The 24,186-nt window shown below is 40.1% G+C and overlaps 1 protein-coding gene, 1 non-coding gene and 1 pseudogene across 2 annotated transcripts; all 3 read right to left on the bottom strand.

Moving 5' to 3' along the window:
* The window catches only part of LOC138242769 (zinc finger protein 271-like), a 735,173-nt pseudogene that overhangs the window by 271,184 nt on the left and 439,803 nt on the right, over window positions 1–24,186 (bottom strand).
* LOC138242821 (uncharacterized) lies at window positions 1,432–5,486 on the bottom strand. Its single transcript, XM_069198379.1, has 9 exons — window positions 5,301–5,486; window positions 5,048–5,182; window positions 4,733–4,798; window positions 4,169–4,260; window positions 3,921–4,047; window positions 3,706–3,826; window positions 3,115–3,173; window positions 2,893–3,007; window positions 1,432–2,327 (listed from the first exon to the last, which is right to left on the bottom strand). The coding sequence occupies exons 1-9, from the start codon at window positions 5,376–5,378 to the stop codon at window positions 2,311–2,313; spliced, it is 810 nt and encodes a 269-aa protein (XP_069054480.1). The 5' UTR covers window positions 5,379–5,486; the 3' UTR covers window positions 1,432–2,310.
* Window positions 20,533–20,604, bottom strand: trnaw-cca (transfer RNA tryptophan (anticodon CCA)). Its single transcript has one exon. It is a non-coding gene; the product is annotated as a tRNA-Trp (tRNA).

Below are 24,186 nucleotides of genomic sequence, written 5' to 3'. Positions count from 1 at the left end.
TTTTATGATTTTCTGAAGATTACACTACAGGTAATACACTGGGACGGGTGGGTCATCTTCATGGCTCAATAGCATTTCAAATACAGCACCCACTCTGCTGAAACCAAGTGTTTTACACACCAGACAGGCCCCCAAACCTCATACAACCTTACTGTAGCTGTGGCCCCTTTCTTTAATTTTTTATGATTTTCTGAAGATTACACTACAGGTAATACACTGGGACGGGTGGGTCGTCTTCATGGCTCAATAGCATTTCAAATACAGCACCCACTCTGCTGAAACCAAGTGTTTTACACACCAGACAGGCCCCCGAACCTCATACAACCTTACTGTAGCTGTGGCCCCTTTCTTTAATTTTTTATGATTTTCTGAAGATTACACTACAGGTAATACACTGGGACGGGTGGGTCGTCTTCATGGCTCAATAGCATTTCAAATACAGCACCCACTCTGCTGAAACCAAGTGTTTTACACACCAGACAGGCCCCCAAACCTCATACAACCTTACTGTAGCTGTGGCCCATTTCTTTAATTTTTTATGATTTTCTGAAGATTACACTACAGGTAATACACTGGGACGGGTGGGTCGTCTTCATGGCTCAATAGCATTTCAAATACAGCACCCACTCTGCTGAAACCAAGTGTTTTACACACCAGACAGGCCCCCAAACCTCATACAACCTTACTGTGGCTGTGGCCCCTGTCTTTATTTTGTAATGAGTTTCTGAAGATAACACTACAGGTAATACACTGGGATAGGGGGGTGCTATTCATGAGTCAAAAGCTTCATCACAACATCTGAAAATTTTAGATTTTACATTCTTTTTATTTCCCATGTTTCGTTTAGTTTTTTCCTAATTTCACATTTTAAATAAGCTATATCTGTAATCACAATGAAGGTGTGGTATGCAGTCTTGATGATGTGACTGTGTAACCATCAGGCACGAAGGAGAGAAAAACAAAAAACTCCAAAGGAGAAAAAAAATCTCTGGGGGTCCAAGGCCTGATGGTTGACCTCCCCTCCAGGTCCTGGTTGTGTATGACAAATAGTTACTAGAAACAGTTCACATGCACAACCATGCAGATTGACACGGTGAATTCTATTTCATATATTATGTGAGACTAGATGTTAATGTTGAGTGTGTCCCATCCACTGGGTTGAGCAGTACAGGATCTTGAGTTTTGTAGGCTGGGTTCCTTGCTTCAGAAATCCAGGAGGATCCCTTGTCATGGGGGACGGAGCTCAATATCAACCAAAGGCACCGAAGAGAGAACAGTGGCAGGCATGGTGTGGAGAAAAAAAAAGGGTTAGACACAGAAAAAACAATTGCAACGTGGTTGTCTACTTACCCACTTGATATCTATGTTTCTGCACCTCCTAAAGAATTAGATCACTTGGGATAAAGAAGACTACAGAGACAATGTAGAAGACTACAGCATTGTTAAATATGCTTGTAGGTATGGGGCATCCTTAAAAAGGTCTGACATATATTTCCACAATTTAGGGGCTGTGTGCCTAAATGCTCTGCTACGTGCTTGCTATTGTTAACATAATCTGTTCATTGATCTAGACAGCATCCTACAACTACCTTAACCTTACTGTAAGAAAAGTATCACTTTGGTGTCTAGGCTGTTCTTTTTCATGAGTCTCCACTCCTGGAGATGTACATGGTACGATATTGAAAGCCAGTGGGGTTCGGACTTCGATGATGCAATTGTGTTTTATTGTTCCGGTTAGAATCCTTTTAGCACTGTGCCCTGCCTGAAGGTAGATAGAGTACTGTTTTGGAAACCTAATAAAAAGGAATCACCCTAGATACACTTCTATTTGAGAGAAGCCATTTTTCTTTGATCTTTCTCACAACGGAGTGGAATTTCTTGATTAATCTATCTTACTAGGATGGATACAATTTTATCTGGAAATCTTTCACATAAATCATGTCATGGTGACATACTGTCGTTTTACATTTCTTTGCACTACTACAGTGATGTTAACAGTGTGTAGTGATCATATTTAAAAGGGACTGTGTTGTGTCATGATTAACTTTTTTACTGTTTTCATACAGACTTTGTTTGGTTTCTGGCAATAGATAACAAATGGTTTCTAGTGATTTTGTGTTCTAGTGTTTTTCATTATTGTTTGGCAAAGTGTACGAAAGTTTACTCTTACCCAAGATAAAATTTTTGGGGGGATATTGAAACTTGTACTTACGTGTCTTTTGGAGGTGAATTCTGCTGAGAACACGTTGACAGTCTTCTTGAGTTTCCAGCATGTCTTTTATGTAATGCTCGGGAGTAGGGGGTGGATGCTCACTCATCAACAGTGCCTGAAATATAAAACCGTAAGAAGGGTTACGAACTGCAAAGGATCCAAGGAGTATAAATGGGTCACAAATCAAGATCTAGGTATTTGCACAATTTGCCAGATCTCTCTTAATCAAACTCCTTTTTTCTTACTTTGTGTTTTTACAGCAAGACGTTATATTGTTTCTGTGCTAAATGGCAAGCTCTTTTAGGTGTTCATGGTTGTGTCTTTGTTTCTATACTATTGGAAAGAAACCTAGTAAGTGATTTGATGCATCCATGTCTAATCATTAATCTGACACAGTAATTCTATCTTTGAGATGCCTGTGTCATGTAATAAATTGCACAGATTATCAGTAATCTTTTATGTGTGCCTTCTTTGGTGTGTTTTTTGAAAAGTTATCTCTAATTTATAGAACCATTAATGCCAGAAGACAAGCCTGCAATCCAAACTTCTTAACAATAACAAACAATTATAACGTCCACTGAAATATGTCATCCTACTGTATGTTTCTGCTGAATCTAAAACTACATGTCCTGCTTAAAAAACCCTTTCATAGTGATAGTTTGCATGCAGAGCATACTCACCAAACTGGGGTTGGCAAAATGTACATATCCATGTTACTTCATTCTTTGCGCTTTCATACTCTTCTTTTGAGATGCACAATTCATGGAACCAGTTTTCACAACTGTCACACTGAATCTACACGGACAGTAAACCTTATATCAGTTCAGCTATCACCTTTCACTGGCATGTTTTGTTATTATGTGCTTACATTACACATACAGATAGAGATGATGTTCACTTACCCAGTTTGTCTGCCGCACTGGTGTTTCTCCACACATCAGGCACATGTCCTGGAGAGGAGCTATAATAAACATGCCAAATAGACTGATTTTTCCAATGTTATCTACAGATCATTGTTGCATAATTGAAGACAGTTTGATAGAGACCTTTTCGTATGCACTTTCCTGATTAGGTGTTCTACTGCTTCTTAAACCGCACATTGTCATGTCTCAGAATACTCCTGTCAACACCTGTTACCCTTTTTTGCGTCAGCGTGTGTTGCTATGATTTTAAGGGGGCACATGATAACACAGCTATCATGTTTCAGTTTGCTTTGCTTCACTATGGGCAATTTAGACCCACACTTTTCCCAGACAATGGTTGTGTCAACCACGACGAAGGCCAAAGTGTCATTGAATTTTAACTGTGTGAAATGTGATTTAATTAACTTTTCATCACTGTGTTATATAGTACAAAAAGAATACCCAAATGAGTTCTGCATATAAATAAATTGAGAATCTTTTTCATCCAGACTTGTTACAGAGAGAGAACATGCTTCAGGAAAATAATATACACCAAGAAAAGTAGGCAATGAGGATCAAATGGTACAATACCTGAAGCCTCAAGAATTCTGATTGACAGGTCTTCCCGCAACTTTCTCATTTCTTTGGCACTGCTGTTTATTTCGATATATGTTGGAATATCCGGGAAATTGTTAATGATGTCTGCGCCCATCTAACAGACAAAAGTTTGTTTCAATTATTTCCCTAAAAATCTCTCATACAATAGTTTTAAGTCCAAAATTTCGGCGTGGAAAGGTTATGCTGACCTGCATCACAAAGACCCCACAGCTTGAGGCATCTGCTTGCCTGGTGTGACCAATCACGCTTGGGTGCCAGTTGATATTCAACCAGTCTTCTTTTCCTAGGACATTCCTTCGCATCTTAAAAAAGTCCCTGTGAATCAAAACAATAGGTTATTGATAAATGAGGAAATATTTGTCATGCTGAACTTGAACCTGAAATGTATGTGTGCCCCTGCAGAATTTCACCACGAAACTAATGCTTGATTTCTTACCTGAACCTTTTTGCCGCTGCAGTGGAGTCTCCCATCTCATCACTCCCCATAGGGTCGACCACAAAGACTTTCTGGGATGGAGCATACAGATACTGCAAGAAACAAAGGGCCCATCATCAGACATGAAGTTGCATTTAATGTGGGGCCAGACACACAGGCAGTTTCAGGAGTTTTATGTTGTTTAAACAAAGGTTTTTAATATTTGAATATTTTATATATATAATATTTATATTTATATATTATTTAACATTTAATATTTTGCAAACCTCGGCAAAGACAGTCAGGAAATGACCTAACAGTACTTTTTTTCCTACATGACACTTTGACTTGTTTGGTTGTCTGTTCATTACACAGCAGTATTCACAATAATAATTTAGGAAAAGTGCACTGTCACCATTGCCTTGGACACTCACTATCAATGTCCACCTTTTTTAACAGGAGAGGAACACATACATTGTGACTTTGTAATTTTTTTAGATGCAACAAGGATAATCACTTGAACTGTAATGGTTCCAGGTGTAATTATAAACCTACGCTGTTTTGGATTACCTGCACCACACTTACCAACAATTTCCAGTGGACACCAGTGTTAAAAAAGCTAATAATGGCTTCATAGTTTTCAAAGTTGACCTGTAATGAAAAGAATGACAAGATTAGTACAACAGGCTGCCTCACAGGGATGGTGTGCTACCTTTGAATTTTGATTTCTGACTATAAAGGTAGTTTCTTTTGGCAGCACCGTGGGCACAGTTGTGACCTGTTTTGATTGCTTGTAGCTCTCCTTGTTTCTCTATTGATAAAGCAATCATCAGTTAGTGAAAAACCATGTTTGCCCCCTCACTAATGTAATCCATCAACATTTGTGTTTGATGTCCTTACCTTGGACAAACGTTGTCTAGCCATGCGCTCTCTATTCCCACTCATGATTACACCAGTTGTGTAGTGGTTCATTAGGAAAACCTTCTTCCCCAAGTCCATGGATTCTTTCGCTACTTGAAAGTAACACTCAATGGTCTTATGGAAAAAGCAAACACAATTGAAGAAGATGTGATTTCACGCACTCACACACATTTGATTACACAAAAGCTCAGAAACCTTAACAAATGCATGCAATCAAACACTTTCATCTTACCTCGCCTATGAGCCACTCATCTGGTTTCAGAGACACAAACTCCGAGTGTCTGAGAATATATGTGTCTGCACTGTGCATGGATGGCAAAACTGCAACCACTAATTCACTCGGATTGATGTTCCAAAGGGCGTGTACCTAAAAAAGATTTACCAAGCCAAAAGCATACACAAGAGATCACTGGACCTAACATAATGAAAATTGAGATTACACACCACAAGTATAACACAAGTATGTCAACAAGTATAACAAGTTAGAGAGAAACGACAAAGAACACCTACAGTAGTAGAAGATGACATTCATAAGCTCTGAAAAAGAAGTGAATGTCCACACAGAGAAATATTTGAAATACAAATCCTACCTTCTTTTTGAAATCTGTTTTCTCTTTTATAAGTTTTGAGATGGGGCGTGCATCACACTGTGGTGTGATCACTTCAGCCATGCCCACGGCAGCTTGCTTGGGTGACACTTTCCTTTCTTCTTTGTGCTGCCATTCTTTATATTCTGTGGTTCCTGCTTTCCCCTGCTGTACTTGCAGGCCGTTGCTGTCATCTGGCGATTTTTCATTTGTTTCAATATTTCTATTGCTAACTTTTTTTTCCTGTGTTCTCATTTTTTTGGGGATTGGAATTTTCTGTGGTGCGCTGTAGAATTTATTTTTTGTTTCTTTGCCTACACCTGGTGCTCTCTTTGCCCATTGTTCCTGTGCATGTTCATGACGTGTCTTAGTGGTGATCAATGGAGCCGTCAAAACCTTTTTGGGGAGAGCATTTTGGATTATATGTTCTCTGTACCGGCCTTGGAGGGATTGTCTCATTATCGTAATAAACTCTGCTGGCCTCAGTTTCCTCCTGTGCTGAAGTATTGAATGCTTGACAATGCCAAACCAGGTCTCAACATGACAATTAGTGGCTCTTGTTTGTGCTACCTCTGACATTGATATGTCTTTTTTGCTGTCTGAAGCATATCTTGCCAGGTCACCCAACAAAATTCCACTCCACAGTGGAAATAGTGCCATGTATCTTTGCAACAGAAATCTTATTATGTCTTCACAGAAATAGGGGTTCACATTGTGTTGTGTCCCATAGTCATCATGTCCTTGAGCTGATATGCTGTCTTCATAAATACCTTTGAACTCCACAGCGAAAGGAGAGCGGCCCAGGCTGCCTCTCATTTTTGGGTACAGTACCTCATCTGTGTCTTTGACTTCTGCTTCCTTTTCCATCTGGTCTGGTGTGGTTGTTTGAGAAATGTAAGCGTTAAGGAGGCAGACACTAGATTGGACTTCATTTGTGAACCTCCTGCTTGAGAGTACAATACACATGTGTTTGAAAACATTTCTGGCGACACTCAAAGTTGTGCTGTTTTGCAGGATGGCAAAGGAAAATGTTGCAAAGTCTCGCAGTCCTTTGTCTGTTGTTTTTTTACTAATTGCTTGAGAGACAGCCTTTATGACATGGGCAGAGCAAAGGTGCAGAACAGTGAACATCTGAAGTTCTGTGTACTTAAGTTTGCCTTGGCAGACTTTCATTGCACGATTTAAGTATGCATGGATGGTGTCCCCATTGAAGGCAAAAAGAACACTGTGAATCAGGGCCCAGCTGTAGTCAGTTTCTACATGCTGCACTCTCTTGGTAGTACATGTTGAGATGTCAAACATGAATTTCCGTAGCCAACGTTCTATACTGACAATGGTGTGGTCAGTTGTCAACATTTCAGACACTGGTAATGGAGGCTTTCTTTTTCCACCTCCAGGTAACGTAAGACTGTAGTACAAAATTCTTTTGTTCTCCGATGGAATTTTTCTGACTACCCCTCCTGTTGCATCCAGGTAAAGGCTGACTTTCTCCTTCATCTTTAGATGGGCAATAAGAATTCGCATACTCTGTTCTGTGTAAAGATAGGCAGCAAATGTGTCTAACTGCAAAATCTGTATATATCCTGGGAAATGGACAATGTCGAAGTCGCATGCTTTCATATATTTTTGTGCCATATGTAATTCAAACACTGGATCATAGTGAATGCGTTTACTGTTCCTGAACTCTGATGAAATGACTTTCAGGACATTCTGTGTTAGTGGTTTAGATAAATTGCCTGCTGCAATTTCAGCAAGCGGTGTTCTGCTCAGGTTCCTGTAGTACACATTGCTGATTCCTTTTGTGAGGGCACGGGCAATCTTTCGACGATAAGGCTGACGTGCTTGTCGAAATTTTGTTTCCCTTTTACTGTGCTGTATTTGCCCTGCTCGTACAACATCAATTGTGATGTCATCATTGCCCATTGGTTTGTGTCTTGTTGTCATAATGTATTTTACAGTGCAGGACCTGAAGGTACAGACTGCTTTTATCATCAGAAAGTTTTTTTTTTTTCTGCTGTTCTCTTTCCTGATGTATTGGTATTTGAAGGCTATTGGGCAACAAGGATTTATCTTCCTGAACTCGTTATATAAGATCTGGGTCCATGGTCGTCTTAGTTTAGATGTACCTTTTAGAGGTGCTATTTTTCTCCATTGTTCAGCCTTTAAACATACTTGGAAAGTTTTAGGCACAGACATAATCTTTCTTAATCCCCTTTTATCCTGAGGTGATGTCCCAGATGAGCTTGCCCCCTGGGAATATTCACTGTGCTCTTCAGGCTTTTTTTCTGATTCTACACAGATTTTTTCTCCCTCTAACATGTCACCACTGTCTGTGCTGCCGTGTGCTGCCCATGCATCTTCTGTATCTTCTGATGAACTTCTGAGCTCTGTGTTGCCTTCCAAACTATGTCCCTCACTTTGACTTGAAATATTGACTATAGATTGTGTACTGTCATCTGGTTTGGAATCCCTACCAATACTCTCCTCTTTCTGCGCCCTAAGCACTTTGGTTCTTAGTTGTTTTCTATCTTCATGCCAAATCACTGATAACCATTTCTTGTTGCTGGGGCATTCCTCTCCAAGGAGTCTGTTTGACAGTGTTGACCACATACTGTCATTCCACCTAATTTTTTTTTCGAGTTTAGAAAACTTCAGAAATTCGTTGATCACATTCCCTACTCCACCAGCCCTTGACCACAGGTCTGGCCTTCTACTCCTCTGTCCTCCTTTAACATGTGACATTGCCAGCAATCTGAAAAATAGAGAACATATCTGAATGGACTGGAAACATAATTGAAATTCAATGCCCAATGGATGTTAATAGTGTAGGAGCGCAACAGATGTACAAGTCCATTAAATGGTTTTAGTTCTGTGTTTAATTTTACGGGCCCTATATTTTGATATAGCATCAATCACAAAACAGCATTCTGTCACTGTCACAACCACCAGCTAGCGGAGAATAACTCACAAAAGAACTAACCACTACCAGCAGCGGGTTAATTATAACAAGCACCGCCGCACGTGTTAATCCATCAGCACACACTCTACTGTGCGGCAAGCAGCACAATTTTAACCATCCAAACCCTCGGTATTGAGTCTTCTCTTTGAGAGCTCTACCTCGCGTTTACTCTAAATCTCGCTTACTGGTTACTGATCTCCCTTTTGCCTCTCGACCTTGGGCCTTGCCTTCTGTTTCGGATTGTTTGCTTCTCTCTGTACTTCCTGGATTTTGATCTACCTTTCGCCGATCGACTATGATCTTGCCTGACGTTTCGGATTGTTCTCTTGTCTCAATAACTACTTGCTCCTGCGTCTGCACAGGATCTGCATACCTTTTCACTGAGGATTCCTGGCAGCCACCACATAAAAAAAAACTAGAAAAGAAGTATGTGTTTCTTTTAAAAAAATGTTTTTAAAGAAGTCAACATATCTGGGTTGTGTTTGCAAGATTTTTAAAAATTGCAAAGTTTTTGTGGGTATGATTGTAAAAAATCAAATCATAACTGAAGAAGGCTCCATGGTCAAAACATTGTGTTTTCTTTCTTCTCTTTTCAGCATGGAATAAATCTGATTACTGTATTGACCATATACATTTTCTTGCATTAGGACTTCATATTCTGCATACCTCAGCTTGCTCTCCATGAGACACACAGACAGGGAGAAAAGCTGGGAGTCAGAGCACAGGGTCTGCCATTGTACAGCACCCCTGGAGCAGCTGGGATTAAAGGCCTTACTCAGGGGCTCAACAGAGTAGGATTCCTCTGTCAACCATGGGATGTGAACCGGCAACCTTCCAGCCACCGGTGCAGATCCTGAGCCACAGAGCCACTCCTCCGCCTATTGTGCCAATTCTTTAAAATTTGTCCAAAAAGATGCAATTTTGAAAAAAAAAAACTCTTGTAAATAACATCAGTGATTATTGAAAAGTACATAGAAAAAAAGAGACAAGTTAATAAACTTGGAATGACTACTTACAGCTCTGGAAAGATCGAAGATAGTGTTTCAGGTTGTTGTCCTTTAATTGATCCTCAACCAAAACAGAAATCCTCAACAGTCGAACAAGTCCATGTGATGAAAACCCTTATGCTCTTTAAATGGTTTTTAATGGATTGTGCATCTGTACTTAATTTTTTTCCACTCATAAGCTTTTGGATGAGAGATTCTGACCACTGTATAAGATCAGAAGCAACAGAAAAAACAGGCCTCTTTTCTGCTTATTTAACACACTCCTAATGCAAACAACACATTATGAATACAATGGAAAGGTTGCACCCAATGGGATCAAGCAGCTTAAAACATATGTTCTGGGGACAGGAAAGTTGTTATAGAGATAAATGGTATTCATGAAACAAATTATGTAGCAAAAAACTTTGCCAAAAGTCACAACCCATTTAACATATGTCTGACAGGTTAAATGAGTTTGATATCTCTTAGGTTTGAAATGCACTCCAACGGCTGTATGATGCAAGCTCAAGAGTCAAAAGAACAGTAGTGAACTACAGTTCTTACAATTATAACAAGCAGCCGTGTGCTCTTGTGAATGATCTACATCATACACCCTTACAGACTTGGAAGTTTGCACAGTTTGTAGTCTTTCTAATTCAAAATTGGTTAAGTGTGAAATAGACGGAATGGTTTAAATAACCAGACAAAACAAATAGTAACAAACATTCCTTACCTTGGTCTTACATGGCACAGTTTGTTTATTTCAGGCTTTACTTTTTACTTTTAAATCCCTTCTAAACGAAACATGTCCCATAACTCCCTATGTACAGGGTGAGGCCTATTTATAATTTAACTTAATCTTTAAGTTGTTAATTCCTTACAGGAGCAAGCAGCTTGGAGCATGCGTTCTCAGCACTCCACGTGCCACATAGAGAAAGGAAAACTTTTTAATGGTGTTCATGTACATTACAGCTACATGAGTTAAGCTTTTGAAGGCTGATTTGTAGAGAGGTAAAAACAAATTAAACTGGTTCATGACAGTTCAAGAGAAAATTTTTATATTAAACTCTCTCTCAGATATCAGAGTATGCCAGTTTGACTGCTGTAAAAGTATTAAAAAAATAACAATACCTCTTGGTTATATTATATTGCGAAACCCAAGTGTAACTAATATTTAACAAGTAATAGTTTAATTCCATGCTGAAAAGAGAAGAAAGAAAACAAAGTTTCGGCCATGGAGCCTTCTTCAACTGTAACCCTTGAAGAAGGCTCCACAGCCAAAATGTTGTGTTTTCTTTCTTCTCTTTTCAGCATGGAATTAAACTATTACTTGATCCTTTGCAGCCTACACCTGCTGACACAGCTAGCCATCTGAACTAATATTCAACAGGTTCCACTCACATAGAGATTCAAAAATGCTTTATTATCATGACTGTTAAATCACAGAGTTGCCAAGGCCAATACAACATCCAAAAACATCCACAAAGAAAATACAACATAAGCAGATATTCTGCTACAGATTATTGTCTATGTGGCATTCTAGTTTGTGTTATGTTTGTGTACTCCTGTGGTTTTATAAGTGATTTTTCTAGTTTTTTTCTGTGCTGTGGTAGATTTAGAAGTGTGTTATTTTTGTTGTGCTATACTTCCTCCTCTGTATGCAATTGCATTTGACCTCAAGTACAGGCAGCAAAGCTATTATCAAACTTTGGTTTTGATCTTAACATCATCAGAGGGGTTACTGATTTCTGAACAGACTTAGAGTGTGAAAGTCAACAATGTATTATCCAACAACAGGTATTGTTTTACTGGTTCCCCCAAGGATGCATATTGTCTCCGTTACTCTTTGTCCTGTAAGCAAACACCCTCAAGAGCTCTCACCACTCCAGACACTTAATAAAATTTGCAGACGACTCTGTCATTGTTTGTCTGCTGCAAGTAAATGAGTGTAGCTATGGACATGTCAGATGAGTATGATAGGAGGTGTGAAGAAAACTTCCTGAAGACAAATGTGTCCAACATCAAAGAAATGATAACAGGTTTCTGGAAAAAACCCATACCCCCACCCAAACCTAAAGGGGGAGAGAATTAGCTGAGGTGGTAGGAAAAAAAATTAGTAGTTGTGAAATGTTCTGAACCCTAAGTGAAATTTCAAAACAACTTAAAAAAACAGGTCCAATGTGGACATGATCCTCACAAAAGGACAAAATTGTCTTTATTATAAAGGCAACTTAAGCATTGTAATGTTAATGATTCATTGTTGATCTTCTCCTATCGGTCCTTCCTCAATTTGTTTTAATTTTCACTCTGATGTGTGGTTTGGAAATTTCAAGAACCAACTGGGTTGTCTTGTGAAATTATGTCCGTCTATTGTTCACTTGTTCTGCGTACAGCAAAATACATCTGTAACGAATCTTCACACCCCTTGTCTAACTAGTTCCAAGTTCCAACCAACTACAAAACCAATAGATTAAAATTCTGATTCATAGCTGCAGCCATTTCCTTACTTCATACTTGATTTCTGGGCTATTTTTTATATGCATGTTATTGGTAATTTATGTATGTTATTGTTATTGTAGACAGTAGTTAGTACATCACATTCAAACACTTTAAAAAACAACCTTAGGCCTTCAAGGCTTGAAAATATAGAGCTCTAAAATATTGGAATTATTTGAAGACAATATCAGGAGTGCAAGTGGCAGGAAAGAGATGAGCACAACATGTATTCTTATATTATTTAGTATGTTGTTTAAGAATAAAATAAACTGTGGGAAGACTGCAATAACAGCAATAGTACAATAAAAGATGAGAATAACAGTGGAAAAAAAATTACAGGATTACTAAAAAATAAGGAACTTAAAATGCAATCCAACATCAGACAATACTGATAACAGGGAAGAAAGTGCAAGAGACTCAACAGCTGAGGAGAAGGGGAAAATATCACATTGAGATAAATAAGGAAAAATGGGTCACAGGAAAAAATTAAATCAAAGAGCAAAAGGGAAAAACATGGAAAAGCCAGCAGAAATTCTAGCACCAGCACAAAAATAAGGGGACAAAACAGAAAGAATACAAAACAACTGAACAAAGGAACAAGACATGGAAGAAAAGAAAGCCCATGCATTCATGAACCTACACCAAAGAAAAGATAAAAATAGCTTATCTCCACAAAGAGTTAAAACCCATCGTAACCATAAATACTGTAGGGAAAAAAAGTCCCTAGAAAAGCTGTGTACTGTTTTCTCTGGTTATCTCACCTTTTGGAAAGGGTGATTGTATGCAAAACATTAATGCTAAAACCTGTTTACATATACTGTATCTACCTTCCTGCCTGGGCAGATGGCAGATCCACCACATTCACTTCTGTCAGACCTACCCTTGTAATCCATTACCATGAAAAACTCAAATCAGCCCAGGTCTGGAAACAATGCAAAAGGAGACATACTGTATGGAGAGAGGACCCAGAATCCCCCCTGTAGTAGACTGCTACTGGGCAAGGGGTAAAAAAAATAGAAAACCAACCTATTCCTTTTTTAAAAAAACCCTAGAAGCAGGCACACAGGCGAGCTCAATTTCTAACAACACATAAGCAAAAGAGGCATCTATAAGGGCAGGTGACTGGAGATCTCAATAAGAGTCAACACAAACACAAATGATACAAAAACCAACACAGTCTTCCTAAAATAATTTATGTAAGTATTTTCAAACCGCTTATACTTTCTGAGTACGCTAAAAAAAATCAGTTGTGGACTGTACCTCTTACCCCACATTGAAAGTTTGTATATTTGTTATTTGTTCAAAATAGAGCCTATTGCTTTTTAGAAATCAAAGACACAGGTCACTATTTTTCTGTTCATTTAAAGTGTGTGTTGAGTGCGTATGTGGTCAGATATGTGCCAGCTTCATATGAAGTCGATCTGACTTCTATTCAGGACACTGTATTTGGCAAGCTGCCAGTAATAGGGTATTGAAGATACTGGTGAATAGCTAGCCCAGGTTACTGTTCACACAAATGCTCCGGCAGTTGTTAGGGTCAGGTGATCAGTCCTGGATTCCAGGCCAAAGGAAAACATCCGTACTTCAGGATGGGGTTGAGTATTTTAAACTAGGCTCATCACTAGGCTCATGCAGTTATGTCACATGATGTGGCTGTTTACCCTGTCTACGCCACAGGCCTTTTGTAGTTTAAGGGTATGGAGTTAGTATACTTGCTCCAGCTTTGTGTTTGGGAAATCCAAGGGATATTGGTTGTTTTTTATAGACAATTCAACAATGTTCTGTTTTTAAGACTTTGTACCATACACCGATCCGCCCCGGAGACCCAAGTGATTCTGGTTTAGGTAAGCCAAGGGACAATGATCTTCACGTTACCAGGGGGACAGTGGGTGGACAAGTCTCCCCTAAACAATGTATCTTGTCAGATTATGATGTCAGTCCGTTTAATAATGTTGTTGAACTCCCTTCAGCCAAAATACAGAGGAGCCCAGGCCCAGAATGTTACACATACTGACAGAAAGTGATCTCATTATGTGTGTCATGATGGTGCTGTCTGGCTGTCCTGCTGGTCTGGATGAGGGGTGCGTAGTGTGGTGCAGGTACTTGTCCCATCCTGCTCTTGGTCCAGGTTGGAGGGTTGCACCGATTCTGAGTCTTGTTAGCTGGTATGGATTGGTTTGGGGGTGTTGATACCAGAGTGGTCCAAGAGGGGGGTGCAGATGTCTCGGGGGCATTCTTGTTTTTCTATGACTTCACGTTGATTCTGTTGGTTCTGAGTGTCTTGGTTACATACGCTTGTGTGTATAGATGAAAAAGCTATTGAAGAGCACCTCATTCATCTCGGTGGAAGTTCCCATGTTCAAAAAATCCTAAAAAGAGAATTAAAGTTTCACACAACAAAGCATGACTGTGAAAGGTCAGGAGGCCTGACACTTGCACAAATGCACAACACTTGATTACAGTCAAAAAATCATGAAGCCATGAAGACGACCCACCTGTCCCAGTGTATTACCTGTAGTGTAATCTTCAGAAAATCATAAAAAATTAAAGAAAGGGGCCACAGCTACAGTAAGGTTGTATGAGGTTTGGGGGCCTGTCTGGTGTGTAAAACACTTGGTTTCAGCAGAGTGGGTGCTGTATTTGAAATGCTATTGAGCCATGAAGACGACCCACCCGTCCCAGTGTATTACCTGTAGTGTAATCTTCAGAAAATCATAAAAAATTAAAGAAAGGGGCCACAGCTACAGTAAGGTTGTATGAGGTTCGGGGGCCTGTCTGGTGTGTAAAACACTTGGTTTCAGCAGAGTGGGTGCTGTATTTGAAATGCTATTGAGCCATGAAGACGACCCACCCGTCCCAGTGTATTACCTGTAGTGTAATCTTCAGAAAATCATAAAAAATTAAAGAAAGGGGCCACAGCTACAGTAAGGTTGTATGAGGTTTGGGGGCCTGTCTGGTGTGTAAAACACTTGGTTTCAGCAGAGTGGGTGCTGTATTTGAAATGCTATTGAGCCATGAAGACGACCCACCCGTCCCAGTGTATTACCTGTAGTGTAATCTTCAGAAAATCATAAAAAATTAAAGAAAGGGGCCACAGCTACAGTAAGGTTGTATGAGGTTCGGGGGCCTGTCTGGTGTGTAAAACACTTGGTTTCAGCAGAGTGGGTGCTGTATTTGAAATGCTATTGAGCCATGAAGACGACCCACCCGTCCCAGTGTATTACCTGTAGTGTTATCTTCAGAAACTCATTACAAAATAAAGACAGGGGCCACAGCTACAGTAAGGTTGTACGAGGTCCGGGGGCCTGTCTGGTGTGTAAAACACTTGGTTTCAGCAGAGTGGGTGCTGTATTTGAAATGCTATTGAGCCATGAAGACGACCCACCCGTCCCAGTGTATTACCTGTAGTGTAATCTTCAGAAAATCATAAAAAATTAAAGAAAGGGGCCACAGCTACAGTAAGGTTGTATGAGGTTTGGGGGCCTGTCTGGTGTGTAAAACACTTGGTTTCAGCAGAGTGGGTGCTGTATTTGAAATGCTATTGAGCCATGAAGACGACCCACCCGTCCCAGTGTATTACCTGTAGTGTAATCTTCAGAAAATCATAAAAAATTAAAGAAATGGGCCACAGCTACAGTAAGGTTGTATGAGGTTTGGGGGCCTGTCTGGTGTGTAAAACACTTGGTTTCAGCAGAGTGGGTGCTGTATTTGAAATGCTATTGAGCCATGAAGACGACCCACCTGTCCCAGTGTATTACCTGTAGTGTAATCTTCAGAAAATCATAAAAAATTAAAGAAAGGGGCCACAGCTACAGTAAGGTTGTATGAGGTTTGGGGGCCTGTCTGGTGTGTAAAACACTTGGTTTCAGCAGAGTGGGTGCTGTATTTGAAATGCTATTGAGCCATGAAGACGACCCACCTGTCCCAGTGTATTACCTGTAGTGTTATCTTCAGAAACTCATTACAAAATAAAGACAGGGGCCACAGCTACAGTAAGGTTGTACGAGGTCCGGGGGCCTGTCTGGTGTGTAAAACACTTGGTTTCAGCAGAGTGGGTGCTGTATTTGAAATGCTATTGAGCCATGAAGACGACCCACCCGTCCCAGTGTATTACCTGTAGTGTAATCTTCAGAAAATCATAAAAAATTAAAGAAAGGGTGGCAGCTACAGTAAGGTTGTATGAGGTTTGGGGGCCTGTCTGGTGTGTAAAACACTTGGTTTCAGCAGAGTGGGTGCTGTATTTGAAATGCTATTGAGCCATGAAGACGACCCACCTGTCCCAGTGTATTACCTGTAGTGTTATCTTCAGAAACTCATTACAAAATAAAGACAGGGGCCACAGCTACAGTAAGGTTGTATGAGGTTCGGGGGCCTGTCTGGTGTGTAAAACACTTGGTTTCAGCAGAGTGGGTGCTGTATTTGAAATGCTATTGAGCCATGAAGACGACCCACCTGTCCCAGTGTATTACCTGTAGTGTTATCTTCAGAAACTCATTACAAAATAAAGACAGGGGCCACAGCTACAGTAAGGTTGTACGAGGTCCGGGGGCCTGTCTGGTGTGTAAAACACTTGGTTTCAGCAGAGTGGGTGCTGTATTTGAAATGCTATTGAGCCATGAAGACGACCCACCCGTCCCAGTGTATTACCTGTAGTGTAATCTTCAGAAAATCATAAAAAATTAAAGAAAGGGGCCACAGCTACAGTAAGGTTGTATGAGGTTTGGGGGCCTGTCTGGTGTGTAAAACACTTGGTTTCAGCAGAGTGGGTGCTGTATTTGAAATGCTATTGAGCCATGAAGACGACCCACCTGTCCCAGTGTATTACCTGTAGTGTTATCTTCAGAAACTCATTACAAAATAAAGACAGGGGCCACAGCTACAGTAAGGTTGTATGAGGTTCGGGGGCCTGTCTGGTGTGTAAAACACTTGGTTTCAGCAGAGTGGGTGCTGTATTTGAAATGCTATTGAGCCATGAAGACGACCCACCTGTCCCAGTGTATTACCTGTAGTGTAATCTTCAGAAAATCATAAAAAATTAAAGAAAGGGGCCACAGCTACAGTAAGGTTGTATGAGGTTTGGGGGCCTGTCTGGTGTGTAAAACACTTGGTTTCAGCAGAGTGGGTGCTGTATTTGAAATGCTATTGAGCCATGAAGACAACCCACCCATCCCACCTGTAGTGTTATCTTCAGAAAATCATAAAAAAATAAAGGTTCCATAACCCAAAACAAAGCTGGGAATAGTCAGATGACCTGCTTAGTGTGCAAAACACTTACCTGCAGCATTGTGGGTGCTGTGGTTTAAATGCTATTGGTTTGTGAACAGAATACCCCTATCCCAGTGCATTGTGCCACATTAAATAAAAGCAAGAGAAAAAGAGATTCAGAACACAAAGCTGTGTCAGTGTTCTGTGTAAAAAGTCGGTATGAACATCATGGGAGCTGTTTTTAATAAGCTGCTGAGTAAAGAATATTTTTATCTTCCTGCTGTCAGTAGTATTGTGAATATAGTTGACCCTTACCTGAATGAAAACAGGACGTAAAGGAAGGGTTTCAGAAATCAAACAAAGCTTTATTCCCGTGCTTACAGTCTGGGTAATTGGAGACTGCGCTGTTCTGCTTCCTATGGTCATATACCGGTTTTTCGCACGAAGCCGTATTGAACAGTATTTCTCGCGTTGTGAACGTGTGCACACAGCGGTCCCCCGGGTTCCAGTTCGTGCGTAATTACGCATCGATGAAAAACCGGAGGTTTTAAAAAAGATAATTAGCTCACTGATAGTTTGATGTAAAGAGTGTGGAAATATCCACAAGTCGTGGTCTTTAAAATGCATTTGGTTTGACAGCATTCTGTGCTTCCATCGCGAAGATATGGACAAAAGAATATGCGTGCTTGGTCAAAAAAATGTCATAAAAACGACAAAGTAAAGGCTGAGAAAGCATCCACAATGTATTTTATACACAAAACAAGCATTCTCGCAACTCTAAGAGGTTTCGTGAAAGCGCTACAGGCGTGCCAAAATCGTTTTCGAACTTCGAGCTAACTTTACCCCGGTACTATCGACTAGATGAGTCTTCTGTTCTATCTCCGATTCTTTCCGCACATTCCTGCTATTTCACCACCGTTATTGTAGGATAACAGCCACAGACACGAGAAGATATACTATTCCGAACAAATGTCTTAAATAATCAAGTTGAAAAGGGTGACAATAAGTTTTTGTTTCTTTAACGTAACCTAACTTTTGCCTGTAAAGTTCACATTATTTTCTGTAGCCGCAAATCCCCAATATTTCTGCTTTCTCCCGAGAAACACAAGCGTGGAGTCAAATCATATTAAATAACACAACACATCTATTAATTTAACACCCAGATGTGACAGAACACATGTAAGACTTACACACAGCTTTTAATATGATATAGTGAATTTGCAGGTATCCTGGGGAGGGAAGAGAACTGATATTAAGGAAATACATATTTAAAGGGGATGTAAGTCTTAAATGTGTTTTGTCACATCTGGGTGTTAACTGAATAATTTTCTAGCATTATTTATTGTGTTTTGACTCTATACTTGTGTTTCTCAGGAGACAGCAGAAATATTGATGTTTACATTTATATTCACATTCCCGGTGATATTGACATAGGTACTCAACTATTTACTTGTAGTTTGACTCGTGTCAAAAGTTGAAAATCTCTGCAAACATCAAGATGGCTAAGGACGTGCAAAGAAACTCAATCACATTTAGAGAAGGTAATGTTTAGATCGGATTAATTCGAAGTGTGTCTCTGGGTGCGTTTGATCTACGAACGTTGTGTTTAACTGAAGCACACCCTGACTGAGTGTGCCATAGAAACTGACACATGTCATATTTTTCCACATTCACAGATTTTTGGCTAAAGTAAAAAAAAATCATTGTCATTTTCTTGCCAGCTGGCAGTAATTCTTTTGAACTGATAACAAAGACAAGCATTTTAGCTTTCGCAATGTGTGGAGTTCTTGAAAAACAAGTTGTGCCAAAAACGAAATAAACACCTCCATTAAACTTAATGCAGAAGCATGTTGTCTATAACAATAAACGATGCAAGAAGACAGGAAGAAAGGCACCGCTGGGATTTAAACCCAGGATCTCCTGTTTACTAAAGAGGCGCTTTAACCATCTAAGCCACGACACCAGCAGAACTCTCTTCTTTTACTGCCACTTGGACACACCGCTCTGAGACACCTGCATTCAGTAAGCCCTGAGTCTGCTGGCTGAGCAAAGCTGCCTCCTTTACACGGAACAGGAGCCCCGACTGTAAGAGAAACGAAGAGAAATGGCTTTTATTGGGCACTTTTCATGTCCAATCTCCCAAGGGCGGCAGAGTTCATTTACCACACTTTTCCTTTCTTTCTTCTTTCTGTACTCTTTGATGAAACAAAACGAGAAATCATGTAAGGGAAAATGTCTTTTTTTCATGGAGAAAACATGCACAAGGAAATGTTGTGTTTAGAAGAAGTGAGTTAACATGAAAAGTGACCTAATTTACCGGAGCAAATGCTCACCTAGCAAGATCTGCTTTACTACAAGAGAGAAGTAGAGTGAAAGACGTGATCATTTCACGCCGCTGTGGAACGAAACGCTTTTGTCTTGGAATTCTAAATCAATTAGAAATTCAGAGCGACACATAAAGGCTTTGTCTGCTTAAAAATGATGATTTTTTAAAACTAAAAAAAAATGTAGAAAACACGTTTCTCACTTAGAAATTTAAGATGGGGGTGGGGTATTACTGGTAGCGGCACTGAACTCACCATGGTGCAATTAATTTACGTGACGGGCTAGTGGTTTAATGGATAACGCGTCTGATTTCGGTTTATAAGATTGTCGATTTGACTTCTACCGGGGCTGTGTGATTCAATTCAGGCTCCTCAGAAATAGATGTCTGTTATGTAAATGAACCCCACCTGAAAGCAAACGTTGGGTCTGGGTTCCTTTCTTTCCTGCATGAAATAGCAAATCGTTACAAAAAAAAACACCAACTAATGTCCAATAGTCCAATAGTTAGTCATTTAAGTAAACATGAATATACTGTAAGGTCTTGGTACATGGGAGTGGATTTCAACCACAATTAAAAGAAGGGCAAATTATAATTACAGGCTTCAGACACTTTTTCATACAAAAGTGAACAAACACTCCCTAACTTTCAGGTTTGCTTGAACCTGTAACAGAAAAGCGGTCTGAAACTTCCATTCTCTGATGTCACTGTCTCTAAAGTCGGATGTGATGTTTCGCGGATGTGCAGTGTGCCTTTTCTCTTGTCGTGTTCAAGATGAAATGCTGCATAAGCTCCTGACTGGGTGTTCTGTTATTCCATTCAGATTACCTAGGTGGTGTACAGCTAAAACCCGACTGCATGGTGTAAATTCCGGGTTCGGCACCAGCAGCACCTGCAAACACATCAGCTGACCTCGACGTGATTTGAACACGCAACCTTCTGATCTGGAGTCAGACGCGCTACCGTTGCACCACGAGGTCACTTGCAACAAGTGCTTTTAATTCACCCAAAGAGAAAAATCAGCGTCCCTGAAAAAGATTGTTTTCATTCTCTCCTGTGAGGAGCGCCGCTCTTCCAACAAGGGTCTCTTCTTCCCAGACCACAGATTATTCTTCCCGCCCGGCTCTCTCACGGAGAGCAGACACACCGTCTCCACTAATGTGTTTACTACATCTATAGATCTGACCCCCTACAGCCCCGATATTCCTGGACAGGATATTTACCACCAGCCTGGTGAACGTCTCATCTTGACCTCTCCCAGGAGGAGCACAATTAACACAGAATCCTCTCTCCATTTAGCAAATAACACAAAACACTGTTTACCTGTCAAGACAGAAAACCAGGCTTCTCCAGGTGAGGCTTAAACTCACAACCTCGGCATGAGTCCACTGAATATGTCATTTTACATGGCCTGAACCAGGAAAGAGATTGGAAGTCAAGAAGTTATGGTTTTGTTTTAATACTTGCCTACTCTTTTAATTTTTCGGTCAAATCTTTTATTTGGGAATACTTTCAATGGATGTTAATCTTTGTCCCGATGCACGATTCTGGGCCATGGTGTGTCTTGAATAATGTTCTTATAGGCTTCAGTTTGGAAAAGTGCGCTCTTCAGAAGCTACCGAAACCGCTAATGGTTACATAACACTTAATGCAAAAGCAACGTTCAGGTTTGAAAAAGAATATTACTTGCTATGAATACAAACACTGTTACAGGAGGCGTGTTAGGGCTATTTTAGCTTAGATCATCAATTCATCTTACATTTCTTCTCCATCTATATCAACAGCGTCATCGCTACTGAGCGCTAAAGGCAGGTCCTGGCAATACAATCTTCTTTAGAAAACAATTTTAAAACTATTTCCACTACCATACATAAAGTAAAAGATACCGATTGCACGCACCTAATAAAATCTCTTATCCAGGGACGTTGTAGCTAGATGCAAATTCCAATCGAAAATGTATCAGCTTTAACATTTTCTTTTGGATCCACAGGACGATCAGCATGAGACTCAAACTATACCTGTGTTTGATTGTACAGCATAGATTGTACAGCATGTATGTTTACATTTATGTTAAAATTAAGGTAAATATATCAAAATATCAACATCCAACTTCACAGTGCTAATGTACTGTAACAGTGCTTGTCAAATTCTCAAACAAATCTGCGTTGTATTTCTAAACTCTTTTAGCAGAGGACGCAACAGGAGTATAAATGATATCTCCCACCAGCCATTCAAAGATACTTTTCCAAGGGTGAATATGGATTTCTGGGGAGTTGCGGTGTTGATCACTATTGGACTTCCCCGGTCTCAAGTGTTGTTGTTGGACACGGGCAAAAGACTCGCATTTTCTGCAAATATAAAGTGGGTTAAGGTTTCGGCTTTAGCGGAGACAGTGTTTACATTGACAATAATAAGAAGATCGTCCCTGGGTGGGCTTGAACCACCAACCTTTCAGTTAACAGCCGAACGCGCTCGCCGAGTGCGCCACAGAGACTGATGAGAGAGGCTTTTCTCCATTCGCACCTTTCCGGTCAAAAAATAAACATTGCTTGCATTTTCTTGCCAGTCGGCAATATTCCTACTGCTCTGATAGCCAAGAATTACATTTCATTTTTCACAAGCTGTATGAATTTCTTGAAAAACAAGTTGTTGCAGAAAGGAAATGTATTCATTCATGCTTTAAACTAAATCAAGCCCTATGCGGTTGTCCAAGATGGTAGTTTCTGCACAAAAAGACAGGAAGAAAGGCACAGCTGGGATGTGGAGCCAGGATCTCCAGTTAACGAGACAGGTACTTAAACCGACTCAGTTACGGTGCCGGCAGAATTCTCCTCTTTTATAGCTGCTTGGACACACCGCTCTGAGCCATCTGCGTTCACGTAGCCCTGAGCAAGCTGCCTCCTTTACACGGAACAGGAGCCCTGACCGTAAGAGAAATGAAGAGAAATGGCTTTTATTGGGCACTTTTCATGTCCAATGCACTTGACATCTCCCAAGGGGGACAGAGTTCATTAACGACACTTTTCCTTTCTTTCTTCTTTCTGTACACTTCGATGAAACAAAACAAGAAATCATGTAAGGGAAAATGTCTTTTTTCATGGAGAAAACATGCACCGGGAAATGTTGTGTTTAGAAGAAGTGAGTTAACATGAAAAGTGACTTAATTTACCGGAGCAAATGCTCACCTAGCAAGATCTGCTTTATTAAGTAGAAGTAGAGTGAAAGACGTGATCATTTCACGCCGTTGTGGAACGAAACGCTTTTGTCTTGGAATTCTAAATCAATTAGAAATTCAGAGCGACACATAAAGGCTTTGTCTGCTTAAAAGTGATGATTTTTTAAAACTAAAAAAAATGTAGAAAACGCGTTTCTCACTTAGAAATTTAAGATGGGGGGTGGGGTATTACTAGTAGCGGCACTGAACTCACCATGGTGCAATTAATTTGCATGACGGGCTAGTGGTTTAATGGATAACGCATCTGATTTCGGTTTATAAGATTGTCGATTCGACTTCTACCGGGGTTGTGTGATTCAAATCAGGCTCCTCAGAAATAGATGTCCATTATGTAAATGAACCCCACGTGAAAGCAAACGTTGGGTCTGGGTTCCTTTCTTTCCTGCATGAAATAGCAAATCGTTACAAAAAAAAAAATACCAACTAATGTCCAATAGTCCGTCATTTAAGTAAACATGAATATGCTGTAAGGTCTTGGTACATGGGAGTGGATTTCAACCACAATTAAAAAAGGGCAAATTATAATTACAGGCTTCAGACACTTTTTCATACAAAAGTGACCAAACACTTTCTAACTTTCAGGTTTGCTTGAACCTGTAAAAAAAAACAAGGTCTGAAACTTCCATTCTCTGATATCACTGTCTCTAAAGTCGGACGTGATGTTTCGCAGATGTGCAGTATGCCTTTTCTCTTGCCGTGTTCAAGATGATTCGCTGCATAAGCTCCTGACTGGTAGTTCTGTACTGCGCTGTTATTTCGTTCAGATTACTTATGTGGTGTACAGCTAAAACTCAACTGCATGGTGTAATTTCCAGGTTCAGCACCAGCAGCACCTGCAAACACATCAGCTGACCTCAACATGATTTGAATACGCAACCTTCTGATCCGGAGTCAGACATGCTACCGTTGCACCACGAGGTCACTCGCCACGTGTGCTTTTAATTCCCCCAAAGAGAATAACAGTAATGCTAGAATAACAGTAGTATTAAAACTACTACTACTACTGTTAATTCTCTAACAGTAACACTATAATTATATTTAATATTAACATGAATATGAACATTAAAACTAAAACTATCAGTAGCGCTATCATCATTAATACTCACATGAACACTAGCATTAAAACAACCAGTTGTACTCTCATTAATATTAATATGAATACACTAGTATTAGTATTTGTTGCTACCCATGATGTCACATCGCTCTTTGTGACGAACGCGATACACCTAGACGCGCACAGTGACATGGCGCCTGTCCCCGTGGTTATCATACTTATGATTTATAAACACGGGAAAAAATACATGTAAACTGTTACTTACATACATTT

Source organism: Lepisosteus oculatus, chromosome 14 (assembly GCF_040954835.1).
Source record: "Lepisosteus oculatus isolate fLepOcu1 chromosome 14, fLepOcu1.hap2, whole genome shotgun sequence".
In the NCBI taxonomy this organism is placed as follows: Eukaryota; Metazoa; Chordata; class Actinopteri; order Semionotiformes; family Lepisosteidae; genus Lepisosteus; species Lepisosteus oculatus.
Note: the sequence above shows the minus strand (reverse complement) of the source record. Positions and strands in the feature narration are given on the sequence as shown.

What these genes read in the sequence shown, in the direction of transcription:
- LOC138242821 (XM_069198379.1), bottom strand. Translation starts at nt 5,378, where the DNA reads ATGCACAGTGCAGACACATATATTCTCAGACACTCGGAGTTTGTGTCT. An exon ending in CTAGACAACGTTTGTCCAAG is followed by an intron (nt 4,799 to 5,047) that starts GTAAGGACATCA and finishes TTTTCATTACAG; the next exon opens with GTCAACTTTGAAAACTATGA. An exon ending in GTGTCCACTGGAAATTGTTG is followed by an intron (nt 4,261 to 4,732) that starts GTAAGTGTGGTG and finishes TGTTTCTTGCAG; the next exon opens with TATCTGTATGCTCCATCCCA.